The following is an 18,735-nucleotide window of genomic DNA, read 5'->3' on the forward strand; positions in this document are numbered from 1 at the left end:
TTTTAACAAGAAAACCAGATTTCCATTTTGGGAAATCTTCAACCCCGTGAAAAAGAACCCCTTTTTTTGCGCGTAAACATGCAGCTCTACCAAGTGGACCAGTTTCCATCCCCAACAAATTCAGCGAGAACTGAATTAGTGCCAGACTGCAGATAATACAAAATTTGTGATATATTGATTTTGTAACTATAAATATGGGCTCATAATCTATTTCGGTATTAAAAAGTGAAGAACTTTTGTATTGCCAGAAAAAAATAGAAATTGAAAAAAAAAATTGAGGGGGGTTGGAAAGTCCAAATATTATATACATTACATCTTGAAAGATTACTTGAGTTTTATAATTCGAGCGGAGAAGTTTGTTTGCTGGCCCATTATTGGATTAATTACATGGAAAGTAGGTCAACCCGGGAAATAAACATCTCCAAGGACAGTGATAAGATCATCAGGTCAGGGACAGGCCCGTCGCCAGTTCAGGGCATTAGGTGGGCCACAAAACAAACCAGGAGGTCACTCCACAGGGTTTTTGCCAATGGGAGAGCCAGTTGCTTGTCAGGGGGGCCCGGCCCCCCTGCCCCCCCCCCCCCTCCTTCTTGGCGACGGGCCTAGCCGGGGAGGATGACTTCTGGCAACGCAAAATCTGCGAGGCAGTAGAAATGCGCAGGCACCGTCCCCATGTGAACAGAGATGGAGGATACTAGCTGGCCCAGGTGTACGAATGCCTCCTGTCACATGACCAAGCATGGTCACGTGACAGGTCACGTGACAGGTCACGTGAGGGCCTCAGTAATGCCAGTTGATAAAGACACCGAGACGGTGTCGCAAGCTCCTGCTAGAGCCCTTCAACTCAAGTCCCAAAAAGTAATCTTTCTATTTATTAGATTTCAAGTTGTTCCTTTTTTTCATTTTGTGTATTTCCTTTGTCTCTCCAGTTGCGTGTTGATTCGTAACCAAACTGCCGAGGTCATGGCAGAGTATAACATCACACAAGATGCCGACGGTAGTTACAATCTTTCTGGCTACACCGACCCTTTCAAGGACAGCCGCAGCCGCCCGAGTGAAGAATATTGGAAGTAAGTATTCAGGGTCTTAAAGTGGTGGAGAAAAGTCATCGAGATTGGCAACAAAATACATCCCTTCCCTACACCCTAAAAAAAAAATGAGGGCAAGTGTGGCCTAGTGGTTAGGATTCGTGACTCATGATCAGAGGGTCAGGGGTTCAAATCTAGCTGCTAACCATATGTTGTGTCCTTGGGCAAGCCACTTTGCCCCACTTGTCTCTTTCCACCCAGGAGTATACATGGGTACCGGCATTAGCTGGGGAGTTACCTGGGATGGACTAGCATCTCATCCAGGGGGAATAGAAATATTCTCAATCGTTTCATGCTACTGTAACCAGAGATAAACAATTGTGACCTAGCAGTTACTAATTGATTCAAAATGATTTAAAAACCTTGTAAAATCATGTAAAAAACCCAATTTTTAAGGATTAAAATAAAATACCAAAGTAGAGCATTAATCTTCAAGTTAAAGGGAATATACATCATTTGCTTTTGCTGTAATTTTCAGAAATGGATGGAATTGGGGGATTGGAAATATAAAGCAAATATAGTTACACTGACTTTTTGGAGGTTTTGGGTTCGAAAATGCTATAAAAACCAAGAAAAACGATCATTTACCTGTAGTCTGGTTCCCTGACTCCATATAAGAAGAAACAGAGCAGTTTACATACATTGGGGAATTGTAAGGTCAGGGAACCAGTCTAGCTGGCTCGTACCTGTTCATAGGTTTGTAATCGATTGCAAACAAGTGCAATAGTCAATTGGGGCCAGTATTTGAAAAAAAGCCAGTTGTTTCCAACGCTGATCGGCCGATCAGCGTTGGAAATTGATACAAAAATACCACTTTTCTTGAAAATGACAGTATACCAGGTGCCATAATTTTACAGGATGCTTTAGACTGTCATTTACCAACGTCCTATTAAGGTATTTCGCAAAAACTTGGTAGTTTTATTTTTCGATGTTTGCAAATGTTGTATATTCCCTTTAAGATGTCTTTTCGTTGTGGGGTTTTCCATGCAGGAAAAACCTGTAATAGGTGGGAAATATTTTTCTTGCTGTCGTCCTGGTTTGTTTGTAAGTAATTGCCGGAACTAAAGAGTCAGATTATATCCTGTCTGACTGATCGACCGTCTTAAGTTAAGTGAGACTAAATCGTCGGATGCCCGGCAGAAGGGCATATGGGCATATGCCCTTATGCAATAGCGCGTAATGACCAAAATGTTCCCAGCAAAAGGGCATATGCAAAAAACTGCCTCCATTTTAATGAAATTTAAACATTAATACCAGTTGTTCCAAAACTTATGATTCATACGTGTGACAAATTTCAAATTCGTACGATTTATATTACGTGTGGGAGAGCATTGGATACAAAATGCGCGCGGGGGAACAATGGAACCTTTCAATGCAATTTTCTTGAAAATGATTTTTGCGTCAGGACGCTCATATGCCCTTCTGCCGGGCACCCAACGAAATATTGTCTTGAAACAAAGACTTTGTGGTCTAGATTCACAAGGCGAGCTGAGTCTTACTCTGTTACATTACCACGAACTTGCGCATGAGTGTGTCGCACACGCGCATATTTTACAGAATCGTGTTATTTTTGTTTTCACGAACTGACACCCGGCACAGAGCGGCACTTTTAGCGCGCACTCCGTACATTTTCATTTTCACAAACTGACACCGACCTTAATTTCACCAAAATTATCATTGATCTACATGACGCCCCCCATGAAATGTTCCTGCCCCCCCCCCCCCCCCCAGCGCCCCCCACTGAAAAATTCCTGGCTACGCCACTGGCCCACAGGTTGACAGATTGATTAAATTCGTCTCAAACCTTTCCAATAATTTTTTTCCGTGCTGTATTGCCGCAACGTGCTTGGGTGTCAGTTCGTGAAACCGAAATTGTTGATTATGCAGTTTTCACAGACTGAGGACCAGTAGCGCGAGTGTCAGTTTGTGGTGTCGGTGACGACATGTTTCATTTCTTTTTGTCGTGTAGGTACAATGTCCTTCAGGAGTCTGACAGCATCGGCGAGACAGGAACCATCATCTGGCAGCTGCTGCTCTGTCTTCTCCTGGCCTGGATCATCATCTACCTCTGCCTCATCAAGGGAATCAAGTCCTCGGGAAAGGTATACAACCCCTGGTCTTTTTGTTTACCACGTAAAGCAATTGAAACAATGTCTTCTTGGAAGCATTCTTCACGATCCTAAGTCTCGAAATAATTTGAATAGCAATTGTATAATTGAATAGAGAAATTTGCTGGAGCGGGGTTTGAACCTGTGACCTCTGAAACACCATACCAGTGCTCTCCTGTCTGAGCCATCCAGTTATTGGCAGTTCCCCAGTTTGTCAGTGTCTTTGCTCAAGGGCACAAGAAGCCATAAACCTAGTCAGTTTCACAATGGAGCAAGGAACAGATGAGTCTGAAGTCTTGGGCGATTTACATTTTTGACTGTGAACATTCCAATCCCTCGGAAATGTCCATAGCTAAAGCACTGTGACCGCAAGCCTGGACCATTCATTGCGCGACTGCAAACGGCCTTAATTTGAACATGATGTTCGTCACGGCCTCTGTAGTTGGTCAACCAACAACCTCCCTATATGCTGCATAATAAGGCATGTCACATCTTTTTTGAAAAAAATATTTTAGGTTTTAACAGCTGCGCAGTTGTTAGATGTGAATTATGAAATCAAGTTATCGATGTGCAGTTGTTGGTCCTTGAAAGCGCTATCTGTTCCTGTTATTTGAAGATAAATTGAATTCTTTTTATCATGTCTTTTTGAAATTTTGTATTGGTAATACATCAATTATGAAATTTGACATTTTGGGAAATTTCTTAAGGTTTCCTACGGAAGGTATAGAGCATATTTTGTTCAGCATGAAATGATTGTTTCAGTGATGTTGACCACATTGTGAGCCAGTATTAGCCAACTCCGAACAAATGCTTTCAAATTATTCATTTTTGGCGATGTACAACAACTGCGCCTGTGTACCATGGTGCTTTCTACAAAGCAATGCAAACTCTTTCTTCTAGCTTTGGTGAGAACGGATCTCAATAGGGTATTAAGCAACTGAGTAAGCTGGCCGCCAGGTGCTTTCTGTTGATGCTTTCGAGCGCAGTGACGATCATAATCACTTTGAAGTAGGGGAGTTCTGACTCCTTCTGACCCTTGCTCCATGGTTCTACTTTCTGGTGGCATGGGTGCGTAAAGCGCTTGCCTCTCACCAAGGTGACCACTGTTCGAATCCTGGCCGTGGATCACACATGAGTAGAGTTGTGCGTTGCTTCTCTCCTGTGCCACGAGGGTTTTTCTCCGGGCCCTCCGATTTTCCTCCCTCCGGAAAAATCATACACTTTCGATCTCAGGCTGTGCTCCGTGGTCTTAATGGGTCGATGTGGCCGGCAGCCATAGGCACCTTTACATGCCAGCGGCCCGACCACGTTGTAGCCGCGTCCTCTCCAATTCAGCATCCCAGCTGTGAGTAAGGATGATTAGCCTTCTAAATTATTATTTAATTGTTTGATCTATTTCAAATTTTGGTTGGATTCTCGTTCAATTTTCAGGTGGTGTATTTCACTGCAACCTTCCCCTACGTTGTGCTGGTGATTCTGTTGGTTCGTGGAGTCACTCTTCCCGGCTACTATGACGGCGTCCTCTTTTTCATCACCCCCAAGTGGGAACGCTTGGCTGAACCCCAGGTATACATTTCTGGTCTTATTTGCACTTTCACTTATACAAAATAAAGAGTAAAACCCTTCTTTTGATTTGGTGATAATCAAAAAGCTCAGAAAACAGGAGGTCACAGTCTATTGACTGATTTAGGGACTTGCACATTTTTACATTTGAAAAGGGAATTTTCTCAGCAACCCAAAGTGCTATTTTCATGATTTTTTCAGTATTTGAAGAAAAAAAAAGCTCTCAGCTTTAATCTGAAAACATAAAAATCCACTGATCCCTTTTTTAAAAGGCAAATGTTTTAGGGTTGCATTTTTTGGGGGCCTTTTTGCAAGATGACCAGTGATTCTTAGCACATGTAAATCTGTAACTTGCAAAAGCAATTCGGTTGAAGATTGTTGAATACCAATAATTTTTAATGATGTTGTCATGATTGCCAGGTGTGGTTGGACGCTGCTACCCAGATCTTTTTCTCCCTCAGCGCTGCGTGGGGAGGTCTCATCACCTTGGCCTCCTACAATAAGTTCCACAACAACTGCTACCTGTAAGAATATTTGTTGTTTTCCTTTTGGTCCTCAGAGGAAGAGTAGATCATTTGCAGCTATCCAAAAAGTTATTACCGACCAAAATTATTGTTAAAAAGCTTACTTGGTTTAAAGATATAGTAATGGCACCAATTTATTTTTGGCGTGCTGTCATTTTGAAAAAAAAAAAAAGGTAATAGCCAAAGATGAGTCAAATGACGCATTTTGGAAATTTCCGTTAGTTTGTAATATGGTGAATCTGTGAATGGGTACGCACAAGCGTTGACAAGATGCACACACGTGTGCTGTTGCTTAATATTCGTTGGTTCATTGTGTGACATTGCGTAGCTGCAATTGGCTGAATGAGAACGTACGTGTTCCGGATGCTGATTTCGGCGCTATTCAAAAAGTGACAACTTGTGTGGAGGGGGCACACGCCCCGTGCAGTGACCAACAGTTGAGGGAGCCCTTCTGGCCCCTGGCACACCCCCTGCCCCCCCCCCCCCCCTCCAGTGGTAACCTCTCCAGGTCCGCCCTTGCTTTGACAATCTGAAGACACAATGTGTACTTTATACAGCAAACTGTAAGATGCGTTGTCAAATAATTGACCTATCACCGTAGCATCGCGTTAGAATCGCTTGTGAAAATATTGTCCAATTACCTGATAGACAAATGGACGCAGAACGCCCAAAATCTGAAACAAACCAACCTTAGTGTACAAAAACTCCATGGGGTTGTCTAAGGGGCGTGGCTAACTCGCAAACGGCGATAGGTCAATTTATGTTTCAACCGATTTCAGCACTTTTCACTGACTACAAAATGTGATGTTTCGTTGCAACAGCGACTCTGTTTTGGTGGCCACCCTGAACTGTGCCACCAGCCTGTTTGCCGGCTTTGTCATCTTCTCCATCATGGGATTCATGGCTCATGAGCTGGGTACAACTGTTGATCAAGTTGTCGATCAAGGTGAGTTTAAGAAATTTAGAAAGCGCAAACAATCACAGAAAATAAAATCAGCACAATGGACAGACAAAATTATAAATACAGAGAAAACTTAATGTGAAGACTTCTCAGTTTCTGCCCTTAGATGAAGACTGTGGTTTGAAAAACAAAGGAATTGATGAAAACATGGTTCGGAATGACTCAAAATTGTGATGTTTTCTTGCAAAATGAGACAGAACTGGGCAAAGGCCAGAGTGGAGAAAAATGAAAAAAAAAAACACAGGTGGTGATGTTTTTTCAATATTCAGATTTATAGATAGTTGTAGTCTTTGATAGGTCTACTACATATTTTAAAGAAATAATATAAAAATCCTTGAATTACAGTGTTTTTGAGGAAAAACTTTAGGCATCTGTCATAGTGACTACTACAAAACAGACGAAACTTTGAAGGCATTTTTCTCAGTATTTTACTTTTTTGACTGACATGTCGATAAATGCGAACTTTAAACAGCCATAAGTTGTCAACGAAAGGTCCAATTAAAGTGCAACAAACAGCATTGTAAGCAGACTTTTATTTTCTTTCCTAGTACCCACTAACTCTCATTTCGACCTCTGCCTTAGTTGTACATGTCTCGTTCTGCCAGAGCACCTCAAAACGGTGATGTAGGGCCAAAACACATGGTATTGAGTTTGTATCTCCCAGTGCAAAATAAAATTGTTTTACAAAAAAAATGTCTTCCTTTTGCAGGATTTGGTCTGGCCTTCATCGCCTATCCTGAGGCAGTGGCTCGTCTGCCCATCTCCACTCTCTGGGCCATCTTGTTCTTCATCATGTTGCTGACTCTCGGTCTGGACAGTCAAGTATGAGCTTACAATCTAACCCAAAAAAAATATCGTCAAGAATTAAGGATGGCCAGGGACCTTAACCACTTTGCACCAGGTTTATTTTTGCCAAAAAAATTCAACATTTTCAAAAGGCAAAATTTCGAAATTTTCAATAGGCAAAATTTCCCAGCCAACTTCTGATATACAATCAAACGCCACAAATACTGATTCACAAAGTGTGATTTCAACAGTATTTGTACGATATTTCTCGCCAAAACCTCATATGCTTCAAAACTCTGGGTGTGAACTGAAGCGTAAATTGTACAACAATAGGCAGTGCACAACAGCCCACACAAGGGTCGACTCAGCACATGGTCCACCTCCGCAGACAACACAGACTTTGTGTGTTTGTACAAAAGGCACGAGGGATCAGTGTGTTTAGACGTCACCCAAAGGCGAGTCAAGACAATCTTGATGTCTTAATCCGTCAGCCGTGCTTGGGTGCAAAAACAGCCAGGGCATTTTATCATGGCCTCCGGCGCAAACTGGTTAAGTCAAAACAGAATCGCCACTATAAAAAAATTCCTACAATATAACTGACCCCTTTGTGTTTCTTTAGAACTGGTTTGAATGTCTTTGCCTATCATGTCAAGTCTTATTTGTCAAGTCTCCATGCAAACGTTATAGGGTCAGGACTCATGATCAGAGGGTCAGGGGTTCTCATCCAGTTTCAGGGGTTTGATATGTTGTGTCCTTGGGCAAGCCATTTTACCCTCACTTGCCTATCTCCACCCAGGAGTATAAATGGGTACCGGCATTAGCTGGGGAGTATAACCTGCGATGGACTGGCATCCCATCCAGGGGGAATAGAAATATTCTCAGTTATTTCATACTACTGAAAACCAGAGATAAAGTCTGATTGGCATTATCAGCATAAAGGGTGTGCAGAACCGAAACCGACCCGAAACCGACTTCGGGTCGGTTTGTCCATCTTTGCAGTTGGGTCGGGTCGGTTTCGGTTTTACATTTACATTTTTGGGTCGGGACCGAAAAAAACCGAAACAGTTGAGGTATTCAGATATTATTATTGACAGTCACTGTGACCGTAGCCCATTATAGTGTGGCCAACGTGCACACTATCGTCAAGTTCCCACGGTATTAGTTTCTCAAGTCGGATCGGGACTGACAGTGAAATAGATGTAGATAGATTGTAACAGTTTTCATGATACCGCAGGGTGATACCATGCCTTTGTTCAATAAGCGGAGCTACTCTCGATTTTAAACTACTACTGAGTATGTGAGAGAAAATGGTTTTGCGAAAGAATCCAAGCAACGTGGGTAAGGGTAGGAACAAAAAAGTGATCACTTTGTCCAAGCCAGATCGTTCGGGTCGGTTTTACCTTATTTTTGGTCGGGTCAGGTCGGGTCATTTTGAGGGAGCTAAGATCTGTTTCGGTTTGGATTCGGTTTATATCTCTAATGTTTCGGGTCAGTTTTGCCTGGTCAACCTGACCCGATGCATATCATTAATCAGCGTGTAATTAATAAGACTTTACTTTTGACTTTGTCTGATTGACCTGCAGTTCACCATCATGGAGACTGTGGTGACAGCTATTGTAGATGAGTTCCCCACTCTGCGCAAGAAGAAACCGCTGGTCATGCTGGTAGCCTGTGCCATCGGTTTCCTTCTCGGCTTCACCTGCATCACCAGGGTAAGTATAGATTTTGATAAACAGTGGAACGTACGCCTCTATACTGCACACTGCTATACCGAACATTCGGCTACACCAAACATCATCCTTGGCTCCCAGTTTTAATGTACAAAACGTACCGAACATCGTTGTTGAAAAAAGTCAACAGATTAACAAACAAACCTACCGGTTGTACGTGTATTAAACACTGTTTGGGCCACTTTTATTTCCCGAACATCAAACCATCCATTATTTTCTTATTATGCATGGTAAGAATGCTATGTGTCTTGGTTGATATCTACCAAAAAAATTGGATCATACTATCAATCCATTAGGGACAGAAATGCTTAAATATGAACTCGCCTCCATTTGCCAACTGCACTGGGGACTCAAATCACCAATTTTAAAATGTCGATTTTTGTCAAGTGTGCTTTTCAAAAATTCTACTTGGTATCTATTATGAAAGACCAGTCCTCAGTCGTTATCAAGCATACAAGAGAAAACCAACCAACCATGGCATTGTCCATTTATCGGACTTTGACTAAAAAATACCTATTTGTAAATCAACCACACGTAACAATTGTTCACCTATGGCTGATTGTTCACAATTGTTACGTGTGGTTGATTTACAAATAGGTATTTTTAGTCAAAGTCCAGTAAATGGACAATGCCACGGTTGGTTGGTTTTCTCTTGTATGCTTGACAACAACTGATGACTGGTCTTTCATAATAGATACCAAGTAGAATTTTTGAAAAGCACACTTGACAAAAATCGACATTTTAAAATTGGTGATTTGAGTCCCCAGCGCAGTTGGCAAATGGAGGCGAGTTCATATTTAAGCATTTCTGTCCCTAGTGGATTGATAGGATGATCCAATTTTTTTGGTAGATAACAACTAAGACACATAGCATTCTTACCATGCATAATAAGAAAATTAATGCATTCAGGTGTGCTTGAATTTGTTAAAAAAAGGAGAGTGGAGCATTTTTTGGGGGGGACACCCTGTATACAGTATAGCTTTCCTTTTGTTTTTTGTAATTTGTGATTTGTGTTGTTTCTTTCTTTGTTTTTATGCCGAATAATAATAATAATAATAATAAGTACTTGCCTCCTGCATCATCAGGTTGAAGTCCAGAAGAAATTTTTTTCAGAGAAATTGACCCTAAATTTTTGATTCCTTAAAAAAAGGGAAATGTTAAGGGGGGGGGGGAGAGTGACATTTTTACTCTGGATGGCCAAGGCCATTAAAGATGTTGTGGAATGCTCAAAGACATTTCCGTCATTTTTCCTGAATATGTAGCCTAAGGTGTGATGAAATAAAACGACTATTGTTTCTGTCATGAAATGAGTACAAAAGGTACTTTTGAGAGCTGTTTTTCAGGTCCAGTTTCGACCCGAACGTGCAACTGTGTAAAAGTCGTCGTTGCGGGCAGCAAACAAAACACAGTAAATCGTGACGTAATAAACAGGACTCGTGTATGCTACTGTGCATCGGGAGTCCTGTTTATTACGTCACGATTTACTGTGTTTTGTTTGCTGCCCGCAACGACGACTTTTACACAGTTGAACGTTCGGGTCGAAACTGGACCTGAAAAACAGCTCTCAAAAGTACCTTTTGTACTCATTTCACGACAGAAACAATAGTCGTTTTTATTTCATCACACCTTAGGCTACATATACACGAAAAATGACGGAAATGTCTTCGAGCATTCCACAACCTCTTTAAACAAGGAACCCTTCAAATTTGGGTAAGATTTTATACATGGAATGCTAAAATGAAAGCTTTAAGTGAGTGTCGTGACCTCGTGGTGTGGAGGTAATTCTGCAGGAAATGGGTTCGAGTCCTGCCTAGGGTAATTGATGCGTGTGCCCTTGGGCAAGGCACTTTGTCACTCATTGCTTCTCCCCACCCAGGAGTGAACGGGTACCTGTGATGGTTATTGTGATTGATTTTAACTGCTTTGCGCAGAAATGGTAGCGTTGAAGCTGTATACTCCCCAGGGAGCTGAGATTGTCTTTGGAATGTTTCATTGGCCCAATGAGCAGGGTAATAATGATGTAGTGCCTTGAGCACCAATACTGGTGGATATGTGCACTTTATTCAAATACACATTATTGAGAACGTATTACAGTCGGCCTTAGCATATGCATGTGTTCAGTAGAACTCCGCTGATCGACTGTCGCTTGTGACGTAGCCTGGTTGTTGGCTGGTGAAGAGAACTTGGCAGTGCTGTTGTATAGGATTACCCCGTTTAGCCAATGAATGGGCTAAATCTGGCCCATTGTGTAGCCTTCCAGTATTAAAATATAGCCATTCTGATACAATTGACTAGAATTTTGTGCGGTCTTTTGTTTTTGTTTTAGGCCGGACCCTACTGGGTCTCTCTGATGGACAGCTACGGTGCGGGCTTCGCCCTGCTCATCTACGGGCTCTGCGAGTGCATCGCCATGAGTTGGTTCTACGGCGTCAAACGCTTCAAGAACGACATCCGTACCATGATCGGCAGCGGGTGGGTGGACTTCCCACTCTTCCTCTGGTGGCCAATCAACTGGTGCTGCATCACCCCGGCGCTTCTCTCAGTGAGTGTTTTGATTTAAGGTCCAGAAACCAGACATCGTGAGCGTGTCCGATATGGGAGAATGTGCATAATTCAGTTTTGCCCTCTCTTATTACAGGTATATCATTTGTCGTCTCTGCATTTTTTTTTTTGAAGCAACAAAAGTGCTCAAACTCTAAAGACGGGGGTTTAACAACCATAACCTGATGAAGTTTTTTAGCTCTGTGAATGCTGTATATTCCGAGAAAACAATATTCTAGGATCTCGGTTTCAATTGAAAAGTTGCCGAGTCCTGTTTTGAATTGCGCCCGAAATCAGCGTTCAGTGCGATGTCACGCACTGAACTGACAAGTACAGCAACCGTGCGTGTGTGCGTCGTATCAACACTTGCGCGCACCCATTCACGGATTGGGCGAATTACAAACCATGAGCTGCTAACGGAAATTTCCAAAAATGTGTCACTTAACACATCTTTGGAAATGGCGTTCTTTGATTGTTTTCTTCAAAATGACAGTATGCCAGAAAGAATAATTCCACAGGGAGTTTAGTGCCATTTCTGTCTTTATTAAAACCAAGTAAGCCATGTAAGCGTTTCAACAATAATTTGGTCAGTTACTTTTTGGATAGCTGCAAATGATCTACTCTACCTTTACAATGGTGAGAAGTCGAATTGGCTTCGAAACGGGGATGTAGTCGAGACTATCACAAGTCCCTGCAAGTCCATCACAAGTCCTCCAGTCCCAATTCAACTCACAAGCTATTCAAATGAGCTTTGACAAAGGCTTTCCTTTGTTACTGTTCATCCACTGTTACTTGTGACAGGACTTGTGATGGAATCGACTACATCCCTGCTTGGAAAGTCATTGCTTATACTTGCAACATATCTGCCTGGTTACACATAATTCTTTGGGTTTTTTTGTTTTGCCTGCACAGTTTGTGCTGATGTTCAACTGGATGAACTGGTCGGAGCCGACCTACAACGGAGACTACCCAGCCTGGGCGCGTGCCATCGGCTGGATGATGATCCTCTCGTCCATCATCTGGATTCCCGTCATCGCCATCTTTGAGTTCATCCGCACTCCGGGCAGCTTGTCTGACGTGAGTTGTTCTCTCTGTTCCCATAATCCCTTGCCGGGTCTTAGAAAACACTTACTGATACTGCCAATGGCCGACTCGTCTGCAATATGGTACGAGGGTTCGAACCCTGACGGGAAGCACGGTGCTTGTATTCTTAGGCAAGACACTTTACTACAATAACCTCTATCCATAATTGCCAATGTGTGACTCATGTGCAATGGTACACAGGTTCGAACCCTGACAGGAAGCACGGTGCTTGTGTTCTTAGGCAGGACACTTTACTACAATAACCTCTATCCATAATTGCCAATGTGTGACTCATGTGCAATGGTACGCAGTTCATACCCTGACAGGAAACATGGTGCTTGTGTTCTTAGGCAGGACACTTTACTACAATAACCTCTATCCATAATTGCCAATGTGTGACTCATGTGCGATGGTACACAGGTTCGAACCCTGACAGGAAGCACGGTGCTTGTGTTCTTAGGCAGGACACTTTACTACAATAACCTCTATCCATAATTGCCAATGTGTGACTCATGTGCAATGGTACACAGGTTCGAACCCTGACGGGAAGCACGGTGCTTGTGTTCTTAGGCAGGACACTTTACTACAATAACCTCTATCCATAATTGCCAATGTCTGACTCATGTGCAATGGTACGTAGGTTTGAACCCTGACGGGAAACATGGTGCTTGTGTTCTTAGGCAGGACACTTTACTACAATAACCTCTATCCATAATTGCCAATGTGTGACTCATGTGCAATGGTACGCAGTTCATACCCTGACAGGAAACATGGTGCTTGTGTTCTTAGGCAGGACACTTTACTACAATTACCTCTATCCATAACTGCCAATGTGTGACTCATGTGCGATGGTACACAGGTTTGAACCCTGACGGGAAGCATGGTGCTTGTGTTCTTAGGCAAGACATTTACTACAATAACCTCTATCCATAATTGCCAATGTGTGACTCATGTGCAATGGTACGCAGTTCATACCCTGACAGGAAACATGGTGCTTGTGTTCTTAGGCAGGACACTTTACTACAATTACCTCTATCCATAACTGCCAATGTCTGACTCATGTGCGATGGTACACAGGTTCGAACCCTGACGGGAAGCACGGTGCTTGTATTCTTAGGCAAGACACTTTACTACAATTGCTCTATCCATAATTGCTAGAGTCTGACTCATGTGCAATGGTATGTGGGTTCGAATCCTGATGGGAAACATGGTGCTTGTGTTCTTAGGCAGGACACTTTACTCCAATTACCTCTATCCATAATTGCCAATGTGTGACTCATGTGCAATGGTACGAATGTCTGACTCATGTGCAATGGTACGTGAGTTTGAACCCTGACAGGAAACATGGTGCTTGTGTTCTTAGGCAGGACACTTTACTACAATAACCTCTATCCATAATTGCCAATGTGTGACTCATGTGGGATGGTACACAGGTTCGAACCCTGACGGGAAGCACGGTGCTTGTATTCTTAGGCAAGACACTTTACTACAATTGCTCTATCCATAATTGTTAGAGTCTGACTCATGTACAATGGTATGTGGGTTCGAACCCTGACAGGAAACATGGTGCTTGTGTTCCTTGGCAAGACATTTACCACAATAACCTTTATCCACCAATAAGTATATAATGAATGCCTATGGTAGAGACCAGATTGCTCTAATTCCGCTGCTGCAGAAAACGGTCTCATGGCCTGGTGAACGGGGGTAATAATTGTGAAGTTATTTTGGTATAAAGTGCTATAATAAGCACACCATTATTTATTAATTAATTTTGTTATTTTATTTTTAGCGTTGGGAGGCCATGTCCAATCCTCGTGAGAACTGGGGCCCGTCGCTGGGTAAGTTCCGCCTGGAGGCCTACGAAACTCACGCCAAGAACAGGTCTACCTTCGGTGGCCGACTGAACCCCACCGGTGACATCTACGACACTAGCCGTACTGCCGAGATGGGCAAGGCACCGGCCGTCCGCTACAGTACTGGAATCAACAACCCCGGCTATGATGCTCCACTGTAGGTATGGTCCAATCATCACCAATCTAATGATCAGACTGATACATCTTGTGTCAACACAATAATATGCGGAGTTTTTGTTTTGTTTTTGAATAATTTGTTAATGATTTTGATTTTTCTAAAAAATAAAGTAGGTGTTGGACAGATAACGCTTGAAAAAAAAGAAGTTATGGTCTTAGTTTGATGTTTATGTTATGTTTACTTCAAGTAATTGTTCTGATACTCGGATTATAGTCTCGTTTGCATACATCGGTTCTGGTACTGTGTGTTTTTTTTTTTGCAAAAGGATATAGTATACAACTATTGACTGTTTCATGTGGTGTAGTAAGCTAGCCTCCCGAGGTGATCCATGAAGCATTCTTTTTGTCCCTAGGCGAAGCCGAGGGAAAATAGAATGCTCCATGGATCACCGAGGGAGGCTACTTTTATTACACCACAAGACAAAGCAGTCAATATTTGTTTTGTAACACCTCTCCCACAGATTCTGCTTGATTTTAAGTGATAACTGATTAATTTAATCATCTTCTTCTTCATTCATTCGTAATCATGATGACTTGATGAGTTGGGTCCAACTGTCCCTGTCAAGCATAGTGTCTAAAGACAATTAAAGTGTACTTCTATTTGAATGCGACATAAGTTGAATATTTACTCTCACTTTTCCAAACTACCCCTTCATGAAATGTTCAAACGCAGCTCTGTAGTGCTAGCTCTTGGGAACAATACGCGCACCGCGCACACCCGTATGCATTTCCACAAAATATCAATTGTTGCGCGAATACATGGTACTTTGGTTGCTACAGGTATTGTACTTTTGGCCGTGCACAGCAAGATAGCAAAAATAGCAAATGCCACGTGACGCGCTCTCGGCCAAGCAAGATACAGAATCTGTGGATAGTGTGTTATAATTTCACTTGGAAATACAGGAATCGTGTAAATACATTGTCACAACTGCTGACTCTAGCTATCGCCATTACCAAATTAACAAGCATGTGTTTTCATGTGATTTCAAATGTGTACAAATTATTGTAGCTGAGAATGGACATATTTTAAATAGTTTTATGTACATGCACCTACGCGACAACAGAAATGGACTAAACCTTAGATATGGACTGCTGATGACAATGTATAATCTTGTCATTACATAATCGGGATATAAAGTATCTTGCACACTGAGAATACATCTATTTTGTTCTTAAAATTGAAATGTGTATATATCAGAAGGGGTGAGTAAATCTCTATTTTTTCACATCTGTTTTACCAGAGTTGTCTTCGAAAGCTTGACAATTATGAGCACACCTGTAGATTTGTCTTATACTAACCACAAATGATCCCCCTCGGAAAAGTATTTGAAATTATGAAACTGTAAGTAAATATTAACTTTAACTGAATCGTAGTAGTTTTAATGATATGACAGTGTTAGATAGTGTGTTTTGATCATCTTCAATCTTAAAGCCAAAAATCATATCTGGTTCTTAGTCCAAGATCTAAATAGCTGGAAAATATTAGGGGGTCACCGAAGTTTGCCACAAAACAAAACAGGCAAATGCTTACATCCTGAAAAGTCTTTTGAAAAAACACCGAGTGATACTTTTCAAATATTGGCTGGCATCGGATTATTTCAAAGCAACGAAAAAAGAAATGCCAAGTTTCAGCATCTGAAGCTAGACGACCAGAAGCAAGGAACAATATTTTTTGGCCTCGATCAGCTGGAGAAATTTGAAGTGTTCGAAACTCACGTGTACTTTATTTTTTGTGAATGTAATGTGTGTTGTAATATATATATTTTTCAAACTATTTTTCTATGCACAACATTTGTTACAGATAGGTCTTAAATATTTTTGGAGTTCTTAACATTTATCTGTAAAGTCTTGGAAATAACTTGAATATATCAGGAATTTGTAGAAAACATTTGTAGATGACTTTAACTGAAGTGGATGTTTAATGTGTGTATATTTCGGTATTTTTTTTTTATCAACATGTATTAAACAAATGATATTTGGTGTATAATACTGAGATAATTTGTAGGATTGCTGACAACTTTGGGTACTTTTCAGATAACAATATCCCAATCATACCATAAAGTTGTAGGCATTTAACTTTCATTTGAGTCGGAATTACTTTGAGGATTATGTTATATCGAGTGGAAGGAATAAATTCATCAGTTTTTGTTTATTTCATTTTCATTTTCTTTTTACTTTTATTTTGTTTCATGTAACATTTAGTGAATACTAATGTTCTTCATGTTAACCAGTTTGCGCCGGGATTATTATGACATTGACCAGACCCAGGGATTGTTTTTCACAAACCTGGGCCAAGTTCGCGCAAGGACTATAGTTGACCAATGGTTAACTAACGTTTGCCCGAACTCTGTCTAGTCGACGGTGGTTGACTACGCTAGTCGACTATTTGGAACCAGCCTACTGGGGTTGGTTGCTTAGCTGGTAACCAATAGCCGCGCGCATTCATAACGCAAGCAGGGAGCCAGGCTCCAGACGTTTTGCGATGACATTTTGACCAGCGTTTGACTAGAGACGTTCGCACGTTGCTATTAGTGCGCAGGCGTAAGGTACGTCACAAATCAACCACTAGTCGACTAATGGTCCTTGCCCGAACTTGGCCCTTGATGTCAGACGGGTTCAAGCCAGCATCTGCGGGTAGCACACTCTGATATTTCCGGCCTCGCTTGCTGCGAGCGGGTCGCAGACAGATATTTCCGGCCTCGCTCGTTGCCAGTTTATCCATCATCCGTTCCGAATACTGCAAAACCTTTGCGTGTATACACGACACCTGACGTGAACTGGCTAATCGCCGGAATATTCATTTTTTAAGATTGTTTACTTATCCTATTTCAAAAGTCTGGTTGAAAGGAAACTAACTGAATGTTGCACTGTTACTGAGAAAAGACGAAAACACCCCGGTTGTTTTCTTACAACGCGGCGGACATTATTTTTGGCATACGCGTATGTTATTTTTTCAGCCGTGAATTTGCCGTCTCCATCTTGAACATTGTCCCTAGCTTTTGTGCCTATGTCAGACAATTTAATGTGCGGTACACACATAGAGCTATATTAACATACTAACTCTTCATTCTTGCGCGCGGAGAAGCTTTGAAGCTGCTCTGGGCGCAGACATTTTGAATTTATGTGCGTGTTTGTAGAACACAATCAAATTAGATGGATTGAATTTTAAGGTGTACTCTAAATGCAATGCGCAAGTAGAAGATACGCAAACAACTTAAGTGCCAGGCATGCAACTGGGAAATCACAAAAAAAAGAGGAAATTCACATTTTTCCCAGACTTTGTACAGTGTTTTTCTATTTTCAATGGCACACATCAGAAGTAAAAAAAGAGGAAATCAGCTGATCCGAGGAAAATTGCATGCCTGAAGCGCGTCATGACGGTTAAAAAAACGTCACGGCGAAAAAGCATCTGCAGCGGAGGGACGTGCACACGTGGCGCTGTTTGCGTAGAGCAAAATGACACGCTCATTTAGCTGATCGTGCGTTCTGTTTTGGGCGTATCGGCAAATAGACGTACAAAATATGTACAAAATTTCTAGTTCTCCATAGGTTTGTGTACAAACATGGATGTGCCCAGCAGGCATCACTTCGTACATGAGTTAGCGCTCTAGTAATTTAATATATTAAACTCTGTGGGTACACATTATGTACACAGCACAGTACACACATGTTGTTTCCTGCACATCCACAGCATGTGATGGATTTAGTGGAACAGCTCATTTTTTGAGAGTGAAAGTTTTGACCCCTGAAATTCTTTCTAGCAAGAATGGCCAAGAATTGTTAAAAGGATGGTTGTATGGACGCTGTTATTCTACTTTTAAATACTCTTTCCAATTAACATTTCGTTTGAAACACGTCTTGTAGCCCGATTGGGCATTTTGCAGGACGGAGTGTACCTTTAAGGCATTTGGGAACATTGGTAATTACAACATGTATCTGAAAAAGTACCTACTTACTTAAAGGTATCTTTTTGACTGAAAAGGTTAGATTTTTTGAACGAAAAGGTATTTATGAACAATCTGGATGCTGATAATTACACTCACCTTCGGCTTGGGTAATTATAAGCATTCCGGACTCCAACCAGTCTTAAACACAGTGTTTAATACCTCCCAATCACACATTTATTCTCTTATGCAATTACATGGCAGCTTGTTTTATTCATACATTACCAAACACTTAAATAATTAAATTGGACAAAACAATTCTTGAAACGTACAAAATAATATGAAAATGTAAACAAGTCTTTAGGCTTTTTAATTTAGAGTGATCTGCAATAATATCTCAAGGGATTTAAGTGAAAAGCTAGGATTTTTTTTTATTT

General features: G+C 41.5%; 1 protein-coding gene across 1 annotated transcript in view; it reads left to right on the top strand.

Annotated features, from left to right (window-relative positions):
- The window catches only part of LOC119720113 (sodium- and chloride-dependent glycine transporter 1-like), a 29,762-nt gene extending 13,191 nt beyond the window's left edge, over window positions 1–16,571 (top strand). The window contains exons 5-14 of the mRNA XM_038189661.1: window positions 930–1,070; window positions 3,058–3,190; window positions 4,628–4,762; window positions 5,180–5,283; window positions 6,105–6,229; window positions 6,954–7,066; window positions 8,614–8,742; window positions 11,087–11,302; window positions 12,214–12,378; window positions 14,174–16,571. Coding sequence (XP_038045589.1) covers window positions 930–1,070; window positions 3,058–3,190; window positions 4,628–4,762; window positions 5,180–5,283; window positions 6,105–6,229; window positions 6,954–7,066; window positions 8,614–8,742; window positions 11,087–11,302; window positions 12,214–12,378; window positions 14,174–14,398 — 1,486 coding nt within the window. The 3' untranslated portion in view covers window positions 14,399–16,571. The remainder of the gene's footprint in view (window positions 1–929; window positions 1,071–3,057; window positions 3,191–4,627; window positions 4,763–5,179; window positions 5,284–6,104; window positions 6,230–6,953; window positions 7,067–8,613; window positions 8,743–11,086; window positions 11,303–12,213; window positions 12,379–14,173) is intronic.
- The last annotated feature ends 2,164 nt before the right edge of the window (window positions 16,572–18,735 follow it).

The sequence above is a fragment of the Patiria miniata genome, unplaced genomic scaffold (genome assembly GCF_015706575.1).
Source record: "Patiria miniata isolate m_02_andy unplaced genomic scaffold, ASM1570657v1 HiC_scaffold_9, whole genome shotgun sequence".
NCBI classification, from domain to species: Eukaryota; Metazoa; Echinodermata; class Asteroidea; order Valvatida; family Asterinidae; genus Patiria; species Patiria miniata.